The sequence below is a fragment of the Dipteris shenzhenensis genome, chromosome 29 (assembly GCF_047967505.1).
Source record: "Dipteris shenzhenensis isolate YYH24624 ecotype China chromosome 29, Dip_SZ_1.0, whole genome shotgun sequence".
NCBI lineage: Eukaryota > Viridiplantae > Streptophyta > Polypodiopsida > Gleicheniales > Dipteridaceae > Dipteris > Dipteris shenzhenensis.
In genome coordinates, this window is record NC_141624.1 from 8,757,599 (window position 1) to 8,770,645 (window position 13,047).

General features: G+C 44.5%; 1 protein-coding gene across 1 annotated transcript in view; it reads left to right on the top strand.

The window, feature by feature from the left end:
- Positions 1-3,029: 3,029 nt before the first annotated feature.
- APC2 (anaphase-promoting complex/cyclosome 2) overlaps positions 3,030-13,047 on the top strand; it is a 121,754-nt gene continuing 111,736 nt past the window's right edge. The window contains exons 1-2 of the mRNA XM_087400926.1: positions 3,030-3,456; positions 3,554-3,652. Of these exons, the coding sequence (XP_087257052.1) occupies positions 3,238-3,456; positions 3,554-3,652 (318 nt within the window). The 5' untranslated portion in view covers positions 3,030-3,237. The remainder of the gene's footprint in view (positions 3,457-3,553; positions 3,653-13,047) is intronic.

Sequence of the window (13,047 nt, forward strand, 5' to 3'; positions counted from 1 at the left end):
AACTACACTTAATCTCAAGATAATTAAACCCATTGTTAAATAAAAACCACATGACATGGCCATTTGCTATAGCCCATGTTTCGCCCAATGCATTTTTGTTGAAGCATGCAATCTATGTCATTGGCTGTCCACACTCTATTTTCAGTAATTTTAAGAATTCATGGGTGACAATGTAGACACTAAAAACATGAAAGATATCCTCTTGGCTTGATGGGCATCTCTTTGCCATTTTATTTTCAAATGCTAGCTCCTTTAACATAAAATACTCTCCAATTCTAAGTCCCTTAACATAAAAGGTTTTCTCTAGAAGTTTTGTAGTAGTATGGGTGAACTTTATACTCTCCAATTCTAAGTCCCTTAACATAAAAGGTTTTCTCTAGATGTTTTGTAGTAGTATGGGTGAACTTTATACCCCTTTTGCATCTATCATTTGGCTTTTTGATCATTTGTTGAGAATGGGAATGAGTGCATGATCTAGAGCTGGCTATATAGGAACTAGCTTGGTCATCTTGAACTTGCTAAATTGATTTTGTAATGCAAAATTGATTACCCCTTTCCATTCTGTTGAGATGTGCAAGCTGTAGTAAGTTGCCGCTTGATCCTGTGCTTCTTGCAAAATCCATTGAACTCAGTACTCCTCCTAAAAAAGTAGCTAACCTATAAACAATATCTTATATATCCAAAATACCCAAAAAACATAGTCACCATGATGCTCATACTAGAAGAGGAGCTAGTCGCCATAAATGATATCTTACACATCCCAAATAACAAATAGACAAAAATGAAACACATCAAGTGGGAGCTAATTGGGAGTCATTTCTACAAAGAAAAAAAGAAGATAGGAATGGTTTCATAATTATGCCTATCAAATAGGTCCCCACGCTCGAAAATAATTCAATAATTTCCTAATTAGGGGAAAATGTATGACGAGAGGGGTAAAGAGGAGGTGATTAATGAGTGCCTCCCTATATTGTGGATTGAGGGGTGATTAATGAGGATATCCCCCTTATTTATGAGGGGGATAATTTAAAAACCCTTAACAAAAGTTGAAACTCAGCCAGGTGTTGTGAGAGGATGAAAACATAGGTCAACTTTGGAAAAGTTGATCGAGAAAGGGAATCAATATTTTCACTTAATCTTGTCTTAATAAAGTTTAGGGTGTGGCTCTTGAGATATCTATGAAGCACCCTATCCATCTTTTCATAGTGGCTACTAGTGGATTATGTATCTTATTCAATCATTCTATTTTCATGTGCTGATGTAGCATATACCTATGCCTCATCATAATGTACACATTAAGTTAGTGTACACCCCCAAGCAAGGGCAAACCAACCTTGAAATTCATTTTCTTTCTCTTCATTATTACAGAGAGGATGGCATTTAGGTACCCTATAAGCATAACCACTCACACCATGTGCAATGGATCACCTAAATAAATATTGATTTGGAAAATTTATACTCGTATACCCCAAAAGAAAAGGTATCTTGTGCTCTTCTACCCATGATTTTAATAAGAATATTAGTTAAATGTAGTAGAAGAGTTCGCATACAACTCCTAGCCATTGGCCATAGTTTGACAAGCGATACAATCCACAATAGAAAGGTAGTTCTCTTATAACTCCTAGTTGTTGGCCACACTTTGACAAGGGAGACAATCCACAATAGGTGTTGGTGTGAGTACACATAAAGCAATGCAGATGAAAATGAAGAAGACACACCATGCCATATGGTTCAACAATCCAAGCAAGGCACATAACAAAGGTGATAATATATGCCATGTTTGATGGAACTGTGATTAGCCTTCCCATAAAGACATTGCTTGCACTATATGTGTGAGTAGAAACACAATGGTGCATTGAATGATGGAAAGCTTACCTAGTTCATCCAAGTTGAGGTGAGTTCTAGACCACACTTGGGTGAAGTGAACATATACATCCAATACAAATTGCCAATATGGAGAGGTAGAGGGTCAAGGAATTTGTAACATAGTCGGTTGCTAGGTATTTGACATGGGGTATATAAAATCTACACTTCAATGGTCCTTTATTAAAATGCATGACATGGGGTATATAAAATCTATGACAAGTGAGACACTCCCCTTCCCTAATTAATGAGTCTCCCCCTGCTATGTTAATTCCCTGTCCTTGTTCACACCTCTCCTCGACTCCCTCACTCATGAGTGAATGAGTTTAATCGATTTTTTTTCAGACTTTAGAGAAATTATAGGATATGGAAGCTCACATGAACATAAAAATGATGATGGCAAGCATAAAAATCAATAACATCACCAATTACAAATAAAAAGGCTATATTTGTATTATGATGTTGTTTTCTTTACATCTTAGGTTTTGGGATGTGACAATTGTTGAATGAGGGTAGAGGGGCCCCACTAAGAGAGGGAGCACCAATAGTAAAGTTTACCTCCCCCAAATTTTATGATGCCAACGTACAACTTGCTAAAGAGGCAGCAACATTTGACTTGTTTAGAAGTGACCTAGTACTAGGCTTTCAATATTCTTATACTCCTTTCTATGATTATTGCTAGTTGCAAGCTACGGTGCATCCTACACATGGTTTAAGATCTAATATTTAAATACCTTATGATCACATGAATACAATGTCTTGATTTAATAAAAATAGTGCATACTTTGGTACAACGTGGCCTAAATCTCCCAAAACTATGATGGGCTTGTATTGGCCCTATCCTACACTAAGAGTGTCTTATTACCTCATTCCTAGTCGGGCTTGTAGTGGATACTTCCCTTTGATACTATATCCCCCATAACCCATCCAAACGAAATCTCTAAAGTGAGTAGAGGGGCATATTGGATCTCTTTCTTACACTAGGATCTTTGACCACCACAAGCTCTTGGACTACCACCCTTGAACTCTTACACTAGGATCTTCGACCACCAGAATACTATAAGCTCTTGGACTAGCGCCTTGAGACTCTTAGACTAGCACCTTGAGACTCTTAGACTAAAAGAGGGTCTTCAAACTGATTTATTGTAACGTGAGGAGATCTCCCCTCCCGCCTTCAATGTTTGAAGTACCACTTTAGTCCACCTTCTCCACTACAACGACTATTGAAGAGTGTATATGTTCACCTTTCCTATTGTGCAGAAATGGTTTGGAAACCCAATGCTACATTTTTAAGCTTCTGGGATTGGGGTCTTCACAAGGTGTGCTCTAAGGTGTTGCTTGCAACTGTTGCATTTCCCTGTGCCACAGCACTCCATGGATCCTTTGCACGATGGACAAGCAAACACACTCCCTAAGGAAACGCTGCATGAGATTGCACAGGCCTGGCGTGTGTTTTGCAGCTATTCTTCCTGTCTTTTATCCATGTCTCAAAAGAAACAGCTGGAGAACGTAGCATTTTTGAAGAGTGTAACTCTGCTTTCCGAGCAGGGACTACGATCGCTCATGATTGACTACTTCTTACATCTCCTTGAGGTACGATCGTTCTCTATGTTCGCTCAACCTTTATACACAAAAGGAGTTTGTATAAACTCCTGGCTGCTTACCTTGTTTCGCATAATGGGTCTATCAGCAATCATTTAAGGAGCAATGTGCAGCGGCCTTTTGGAAGCGTTTTGATGAATTTCCTGGGCTGAAACACACCATGAAGGAGACGGAAGGGACGATTCAGGTAAGTTGTAGTTGGAAATCAGCCTTGTCACGTGTAGATTGAAACTGCCGAAGAGCTCTGAGCTTATGAAATCAAAATTTTATAATAACTGGGTGTAATTGATGTAATACCGAATTCCATTTCACAATTTACATTAGGCACGTCGAATAAGTTTGCTGTATGATACCTTACGTTACAGCTTTTTAAAAGCGAACAATTCATAATGCGGGAAAGTTAATTTTAGGGCGGGTACACACCGCCCAGTGCCCGCCCAAGTGAGAACAGGAAGCTGCCTACGTGGTCTAAGGTGGGCAGGGGTTCGATTCCTGCTGTCAGCCAAATTCGCTCTTGGGCGGGGATGCTGGCTGCCCATGGGATGGGCGGCCCTTTATGTGCGTGGCCTATAGTTTTTAAACACGTGGTGGCCACATATTCATACGCCCCTACCTGCCCAACTATGGGCCGTCTGTGTGTAAGCGGCCTTAGTTGACAGTCAATGATACATCTAAGTTCACTAATGACATCAAGGCTATCGTTTATGAGGTAGCTTGGATCCCACCATCCACTCAAGCCTTCAGACTCCAACCATGGGCAATTCTGTGCCAAGGCTTTGAATACACAGACACCCCACCGAGTCTAATCGCTCATCCTACTCAACGGCATGTCAAGCATGATAAAATGCAAGGCAATGGGTGCTTGACAAGGTACAAACGTCAAATTGTTTTTTAAAAAAAATTTGGGGAGGAGGTGGGTGTGTTGTGTACAAAGCTGCCAAGCTGTGAATCTTTTCAGGTCTACTTGGTACCACAGAGATTGATTCAAAGCTGCCAAGGTTCACCTTAGGTCTACTATGCCTTTGCTTGTAGAGATGAGGAAAGGTGGTCAGACTCAGAAAATTGCCAAGATAGTGGAAAGGAAGAAGGGTGTAGAGAGAGAGAGAAAGAACAAAGAGAGATTTATTAACGTCTTCTGGACGCCTCACGAGCCTACGAGGCAAAGTACACTGAAAATTAGAATATCATACAAGCCACCATGCAAGAGATTGCTAAGGCCCTTGCTGAGTGTTATACTAAGAAACTCAAAAACTGAACTCGAAGCTCAAAATTTTTGAGAGAAAACAAAGAGATTTGATCAACTATGATCTTGGTGCCTCGGCAGTCCTATGCGGATTCTTGTATCTGACTCAGTCGGGTCATCTCTCCTTGTGGTGGGGGGGGTGGCCTGCGTGGTCTCTATATCCTATGGGCCATCTCAAGAGTGATACCTTGACTCTTGACGGCCCCCCCTGAGTAGAGCCGGGATAGATTCGATCTCCATCATGTGTGCACTGGTCTATCTTTGCACTGTGCGTGGTCTCTGTGGCTCTGGCTCCAATTGGCCTCGTCTCCAATTCCCGCTAATCCATGCTGCCCTCATATTGGCTAGCTCCTCCTTTTCCACTCCATTGCTATGTGGTGCCAACTCGAACGTATAGAAGTCCCGTGACATGCGTTTGTGTCCAGTCTAGCTTTGTCTTTTGTGTCCTTGTCACCTCTTGCTGCCTGATTCGTCTCATAGAGTCTCTCTATATCGTCGCATCTCGATCAAGTAGAGACCGATGTAGACCCGATCATGAACTTGGATCAATTAGGAAAGTGGTCCGAATCCGTGTCCCTCTTGGAAAAGGCAGTCATATCATGCACAAATCTCATAGTAGACTGGGCTTGTACATAGAAAGTGCTCCTCTCTCTCCACCTCTTCTAGTGTGCATAACCTATAGATTTGCTGCTTTGTAGGTGTGCCTGTGCTCTCCCTGTCTCAAGCTGCAACTGGTGGGATGAGACTTGCAACTGTTGAATGACAATCCTTCTGGAAAGGCAACATGTCCCGTATTTACATAGGAAATGTTCCTTTGTTTCTACCTCTTCTAGTGTGCATAGCCTGCACAACCGTTGCCCTCTAAGTGTGCTTGTGGTTCTCCTTGTCTCAATCCGTAGTTGGTGAAACAACACCCACAGCTGTCCAATCCAATGGTAATCCTCAATGCATCTGAAACTCGTTTGTCCTTCAATATTGGGTTTTGATAATCACTCCATATCCTCGGATACTCTCAGGAATTGATTGCGATAGAACTAGAACTTGGTAGGAAACTCCTAGTCCCCCCCCCTTCCCCTTCCCCGAGAAAGAAAGAAAGATATATTAATGTCCCGCGGGAAGCCGAGAGAAAGAAAAGAAAGAAAGAAAGAAAGAAAGTTTATTAAAGTCTTCGGAAGACCGATGGGTCTATGAGACTGTAAGAAACCTCATACAAACAAGCTGTGGGGGTGGAGCTACTGAATGAGCATCCACACCAATGTAGAATGTAGAATGCAAAAATGCAAAATGATAGTACTAATTACAACATGGTCATGCCAGTGGTCGACTACAAATCAGCATCAGCATACTCATCATCATCATCATCATCATCATCGCCATTAGGACATTAGGGTGGATGAGGCAATGGAGGCATGAAATCGGCGATAGAGTGCTGTCGGCTACTCACGGGTGTGGCTTTGTGACGCCTCCTAGTCTTAGCTCCGCGTCTAACAAGGGCCTTAATAACCCCTATTGGTCGGGCTCCAACTCTGAACAGAGAGGGGATGTCTCCAAGTGTAATATGCGCGTCAACCCTCTGAGTTGTTGGGTCATTGGCTCTAGATCGTGATCATGTCGAAGCCTCGTCTCGTGAGTGTCCATGTGATCTGGCAGGAAGAACTCCGTGATAGAGCTTTGAGAAGGGTGTGCTAAGGAAGAAGTCCGCTCCTGTCTCCGTGATTGAAGTATCCTCTCGCGGTGCCTGACTACCTCATGGATGAAGCCCGCCAAGCATCTTTGGTCTGGGTAGGAGAGGAACCGGGACAAAACCCCAAAACTCTCTCTGAAGAGGCAGTAGAAACACCCTCGGATCTCATAGTAAATAGGGCACCTGAAGATGAAGTGCTCCTCCGTCTCAACCTCCTGCCTGTCACATAATGTGCATATGCGCCTCTCCTTGGGTATGCCCTTTGCTTTGCCGCTTTCAATACGAAGTCTATGTGAAGAGACCCGGATCTGCGTATATCTTGGTGGGTTGATGAAACCCTCCTCTGTGATGTGCAAGCAGCGATCTCTGTAGAAGTTGAGCTTCACTGGGAACTCGCTCGGTCCCAACTAGGTCCGGAATGTGTGTAGCTGCAAGAGATCCTCACGGATTACTTGGTTGACCTTGTATTACAGGAGGGGAGAAAACGGAGCATCCATACTGTATTGGAAGGGAGGGAGTCTATCCATGTGGAGGCTTAGTCGCTCAAACCATCTCTCAGTGCGTGCATACCAGCATCTCTGGTCCCCCCTGCTGAAAGCGCCATAGAGGAGGACAAAGCTAGCCAAGGTAGTCTGCTGCGCCCAGAAGTGTAATCCCCGTATTTCCTGACTCGGTGCAAATACGTGATGACGTGAAATGCAGCATCTAGCTGTAATGGGGATGACCCAAACTCAGCCTGAATGATCTGATGAGGAATGGATGGCTTATTGCGAATTATCCGCGATAGCATGAGAACCTGTAGCCACTCCACACGAGCCCACTCTGTATCCGACAAATCTAGCCCCAACAAGGGCTCCCATACATCCCCGCTGGGCGGACCAAGGAGTCAAAAAGCTGCCCCTTGGTTCGTGGATCCTGAAAGTGTGAGCGGAAGCACTGTCTCTCTAGTTTGGCCAATGAAGCGTATCCCCTACCTAGGCGGGCTTGCATCGCGGCATAGTAAAGATGGGTTTGGAGAAGACAACCCCTAGATACGTGTGTGATGAAACTATCTCAATAGGTGACCCATCAAACGTGAACTGGTCCTGGTGCATGACGGCTCGAGATGTATTGAAGGTCATAACCTTGGTTTTACCAAGGTTGACCTTCAAATCATGAGACTCATAAAAAGATTGTTGTGCGTCAAGGTGTCTCTGGAGCTCCTCCACTGAGAGAGACAAAAGTGCCGCGTCATCTGCATATAGCAATATTTGGATCAGAGTGCCAGCAAGAGAGCATCCATCCCCCCCTGTATCTGCACACTGTCTCAAGCTCGTCAACGCAGAGGCCAAACAGGGTAGGTGATAAAGGACACCCTTGTTTGACTCCAATAGTGCTCATGATCTCGTCTGTCCACCCTGACCCTGCCTAGGAGACTCTCGTAAAGTGCTATGTCAGCCCAAATGATCTCCTGGTCATAACCCAAATCCTGTAGGCGTCGGGGGAGGCGGGCTCTCGGGACCGTGTGAAATGGTTTGCGGAAGTCCACAAAGCAACAGTAAACCCTCTGCTTCCGTGCCCTCGCCTCCTCGATGATACACCTGAGCGTGAGAATGTGATCCATGGTCCCATGATTCCGTCAAAATCTAGCCTGTCCTGCTGCTCTAAGTCCTCGACACTCTGCGAATCGACTGATCTCGGAATCAAGCACTGATGCATATATCTTGGACATGACATGTCCAATCATAATGGTCCTGTAGTTCTCTGGGCTCATGGGATCCCTTGCCTTGTGGATGGGTGAAATAGTGTTAATGGTCCAGGTGCGTGTAAGATCGGGGCTAGGAGATTAATCCTGTATGCAATGAACTCAGTGCATAGCCCCTCATGATCCTTCGCTTGGCCATTATGAAGTTTCATTACGGCATCCTTCAATCCCCCCTTAGTGAAGAGGGTGCAAGAAGTGGGGCGTGGTATATGTGAGGTCAGGGACTGTTGGCTGATTTGGGATGTCATATAATGTGCGTGCATAGTTATGCCAGACCTGGGTGTCAGTGAGAGGTGAGGGGGACTGTCCCTCTAGAAATCTTTGCCAAAAGTCCTTAGAGTTGTTACTTAGAGAGAGAGAGAGAGAGAGAGAGAGAGAGAGAGAGAGAGAGAGAAGTAAATAAATTTTATTAGAGTCTTCGGAAGACCGATGGGTCTATGGGACTGAAAGAAAACCTGATACAAATCACAGTAAGGGTGGAGCTACTAAAACGAGCATCATCACCCGTGCTGAATCATAAGTCTGATCATACATAATCAAATACATCTGGGTGTGACAATGAAAAGAAAAAAGACTAGAGCAGAGCGGAATCCTCTGTATGTCATGTCACCCTGGCTGGTGCGTAGCCGGTGATGGGACGTTGGCGTCCGTCAAGGGGTGCCGTGCGTCTCGGTCTCTTGGACGAGGCTCGACGCAAGACTAGAGCCACCGTGACTCCCGTGGGACGTATCTTGGGTCTAAACAATGACGGGAGGTACCCCAGAGTGATCTGTGTAGAGAGAGAGAGAGAGAGAGAGAGAGAGAGAGAGAGAGAAGAAGAAGAAGAAGAAGAAGAAGAAGAAGAAGAATATATTATCGTCCTCTGAAGACCAAAAAATCGGCCTATGGGACCTGAGCAATACAAAATCCTCGTACACAAAGACTCCTTCCTTGGAGGGGAGGGTTTAAGAGAAACTACTTTTATGTCTTAGGTGAGTTCCTGTGCTTGAAAAGCTTATAGACAAACGTTCCTAAAGCTGGGGGTGACCCGCTATGTAGCATATCAGCCAGTCTGTTATGTCCCTCGAGAAGAGAGCTAAATGCTTTCCGGATGTGAGTATAGTAAGGGCATATCATTACCATGTGTTCTTCAGTTTCTGCCATTCCTTGGTCACATAATTGGCATATTCTGCTCTCTTTTGGCATATCTTTCCATCCTCCTATTTCAATCTGCAGCTGGTGTGATCGGGTGCGAAGTGAGGCCAAAGCTCTTCGCTTATGTATTGCCATAGGTATTAACGTCTTCAGGAGACCTCGTGGGTCTATGAGACAAGATACAAGATATATGTAACCCATAGAAGCCACTGTGGGTTGAAAGCAAAGGGCACACTAAGGCCCTTGCTGAGTGCTAAATGATAAGAATGCAAAAAAACCTAGTACAACTAGTACAAAACATAGTAGAAAAAAGAGGGCAATCAACTACTCAGAGCCAGAGCTCCATGTACATGTGGAGGCTCTATATAGCCCGGCTCCTTGATGGCCCTCTAATGTGATGCCAAGACCTCACGTATCTGTCTGTCGGGCTGTCTCCCGTGGTGGCGAGGGGCGCGATCTCTTGGATCTTTGTATCCGATGGGCTACATCGAGAGTACTGCGTGATAGAACTCTGAGAGGGATCAGCCAAGGAAGAAATCTGCTCCTGTCTCCATGCTCGAAGTACCCTCTTGCAGAGTCTGAGTGCCTCATGAACGAAACCTGCCAACTGAAGTCGAGGAGTGGTGCCTGACGAGCGCCCGTCCTCGCGTTGAAGTCCCCAACTAGGAGGACTTCTTCGCGGCTGGAGAAGTCACAAACAACCAGTGCCCCAATCCTCTCCCGAGCCAACGGCAGGGCATCCAACCTAGTAGGAACTCAGTAGGAATGGCTGTAGCAAAGAGTGTAGAAGGAAGATGAGAATTCAGCCAACAGAAAGAGCCTGTTTCAGCCCGAAACAGCTCCAGAAGTAGGATGGGAAGCGGACAGCAAACTCTGGTAGGAGAGTGCTGCCTAGGAGTGTCTTCCAACACCAGAAAAGATCAGAGAGAAGTGCGTCCAGCAAGCTGTAGCAGATCAGCCAATCACCAAAACAGAGTTTACAGCCCACAAACAGCTCCGTTTTCCGTGCGCCTTGCACGAGGCAGGAGTAGGAAGAGAGGTGCCCATGAATATGGCTTCAGATGCAGAAAAGAAGAACTTTTGTCGCGAAGAAAGTCGAAAACAGCCTCAAAAGTGGCTCAGAATGAAGGCGTCCAGGTCCCAGAAACATGCCAGCAACAGAGGGCACCAAGGGGAGGAGAACTGTCGCAAAGGAAGCATGAAATTCCAGTTCAGCAAGGAGAGGGAGAGCTACAGAAATCCGCCATGAAGAGAATGAGGCTGCCCTGGTAGGGGTGAAGTCTCAAAACAGAAAGGAGAGCCAAGGAAGGGATCCAAGGCCTTCCAGGGACTTCCAGAGGTGACACAAGGCAAGCAGATAGGCCACTAGCAGACACCTAAGCAAAATGAGGCGTGGGATTTTTAATGCCCCTAGGGGGTCAGATGGCACACCATGACCCTAGTGCAAAGGAACCAATGACCCTATTTTGAAGGATCTCTAGGGGGCCAGTTTTTAAAGGATGACCCCATTGAACCAAACCAATGACCTTAGAAAATGAAACCACTCTAATAGCACCAGGAGTTGCACTTGTTGCACATAAAATCATAGGTACCTTTTGGGCATTAACTAAGGTCCCTAGCCTGGTATCCTAGGCCAAATTCAGTGACAGTTAGTTTAGACACTTCACCATCACCACCACGTCCCCGTGACATACCCCCCTCTTGAAACAGCAAACTATCTTGTTTGCTGTCCCAATATTACAGCAAATAGAAAAGGGTGTCACAATAGGCATAAAACAGCCCATAATCAATAGTACAACATCACATGAAGTACCAAAAATACAATGTAGATACAGCAGGACTGCAGATCCATCCGTATGTCAGTGTATCAACCAACTGATACGTGCAAAAGCATCATTTGTAGCATACTGCTCCTTCATGGCATCTAGCTCATTGTGATAAGCAATGGTAACTGCAGATACATGTGGTTTCTTGGACATAGCTTCCGTACGTGGCCTTTTGGAAAGTGCATGAGCCACTACATTTTTCTTTCCAGCCACATGTACAATCTGAAAATGAAAAATGGAAAGGAAGTTTGCCCATCTCATGTGCTTTTCTGATAACTTTCTCTGAGTGAGAGAGTATCGCAGCGATTGATGATCAGTTTGCACATAGAAATCAGCACCTAAAAGATAGTGCTTCCACATAGTAAGAGCATGAATTACAGCTACCAACTCTTGCTCATATACATTCATGTTGTGTTCAGCATCTCGGAGCAGCCTGCTCTCATATGCAACCACTCTGCCTTCCTGCATGAGTACTCCTCCAACACTATTGCCGCTTGCATCACATTGAAGAACAAAAGGCTTTCACAAGTCTGGCAAAATGATGACAGGATCTGAGCATAGCTTTTCTTTTAGCTCATTAAATGCTGCAATTTCTTTCTTTCCCCAACGGAAAGGCACTTCCTTCTTCTGCAAAGCATGTAATTCTTCAATGGAGGCCAATTCTTGATTGCCTCTATCTTGGCAGGGTCCATCCTCATTCCATCTCATGAGATGATGTGTCTCAAGAAATGTATCTCTGGCATGAAGAACTCACTCTTCTTGGTGTTGACCCAGTAAACTGTGTTTCTTGAGTTCTGCAAATACAACTGCCAAGTGTTGCCTATGCTCCTCTTCATCTTTCGAGTGCACAATAATCTCATCAAAGAATGTATCCACAAACTCCCTTGCTCTCTGAAAATGCAATCCATCATACGATTGAAGGTAGCAGGAGCATTGGTTAAACCAAATGGCATAAAGCCCAAAAGTGGTCCTGAAGGCAGTCTTATGTACATCTTCGGGCCTGATTCGTATCTGATGGTAACCACTCTTCAAGTCAATGCGACTGAAGATGGCTGATCCCTCTAATCGATCCAAGATATCATCAATGCGTGGAATTCTTGATAGAGATCTTATTCAAAGCCGTGTAGTCAATACACATTCTCCAAGATCCATCCTTCTTCTGCACAAGTAGGACGGGAGAACAGTATGGAGAAGAGCTTGGCTGAATCAGCCCCTTCTGTAGCAATTCATTGACTTGACACATGATCTCCTCTTGCTGTGCCGCACTTACCCCGAATGGTGGTCGGTTAGGTGGAGAACTGCCAGGATTGATATCAATAGTATGATCTTAGGAGGTAACTCCTCTGGAAGTTCATTTGAAAAACAATCTTGAAACTGAAATAAAAACTCAGTTTGCTGTTTTTCCAGCTTGGAAAAATTAGAGTTATCCTCATCAGGTTCTTTTTCTTTGACAAAAATCAAATATGCAGAAAGATGCTTTTTCATTATAGAGTCGCCGAAGAGGATACAACTGGGACTGATTCTCCCTTTGAGTTTACATCAATGATTTGGGTTTTACCCCTATAAGTCAAGGTAAGCTTCTTGTCATGTGTATCTATGATAGCATGCACACGGTACATCCAAGGCATCCCCAGCAAAACATCACACTCAGGTAAAGGCATCACATAGAAATCCTCATAGTCCACATATCCCTGAATGTGAATCCGTAGCTTCCCTATGATAGGAGTGACAGGGGTACTGTGACACAAAACTGGGGGTTTGGTTCTGGTCATGTCTCAACCCACAAATTGAAGAAGAGAGAAGAGATTTGGGCATTAGATGAAGCTTAAAGAGACACTCACTCTCTATCTTAAAGATATAGACGTCAAAGGTGAGGTTGTACTCTAGCATTGGAAATAAGAAAGGCTGAGGGGAAGCATTGATTTGAGCTAATCGGTCAGCCCGAAAAGTA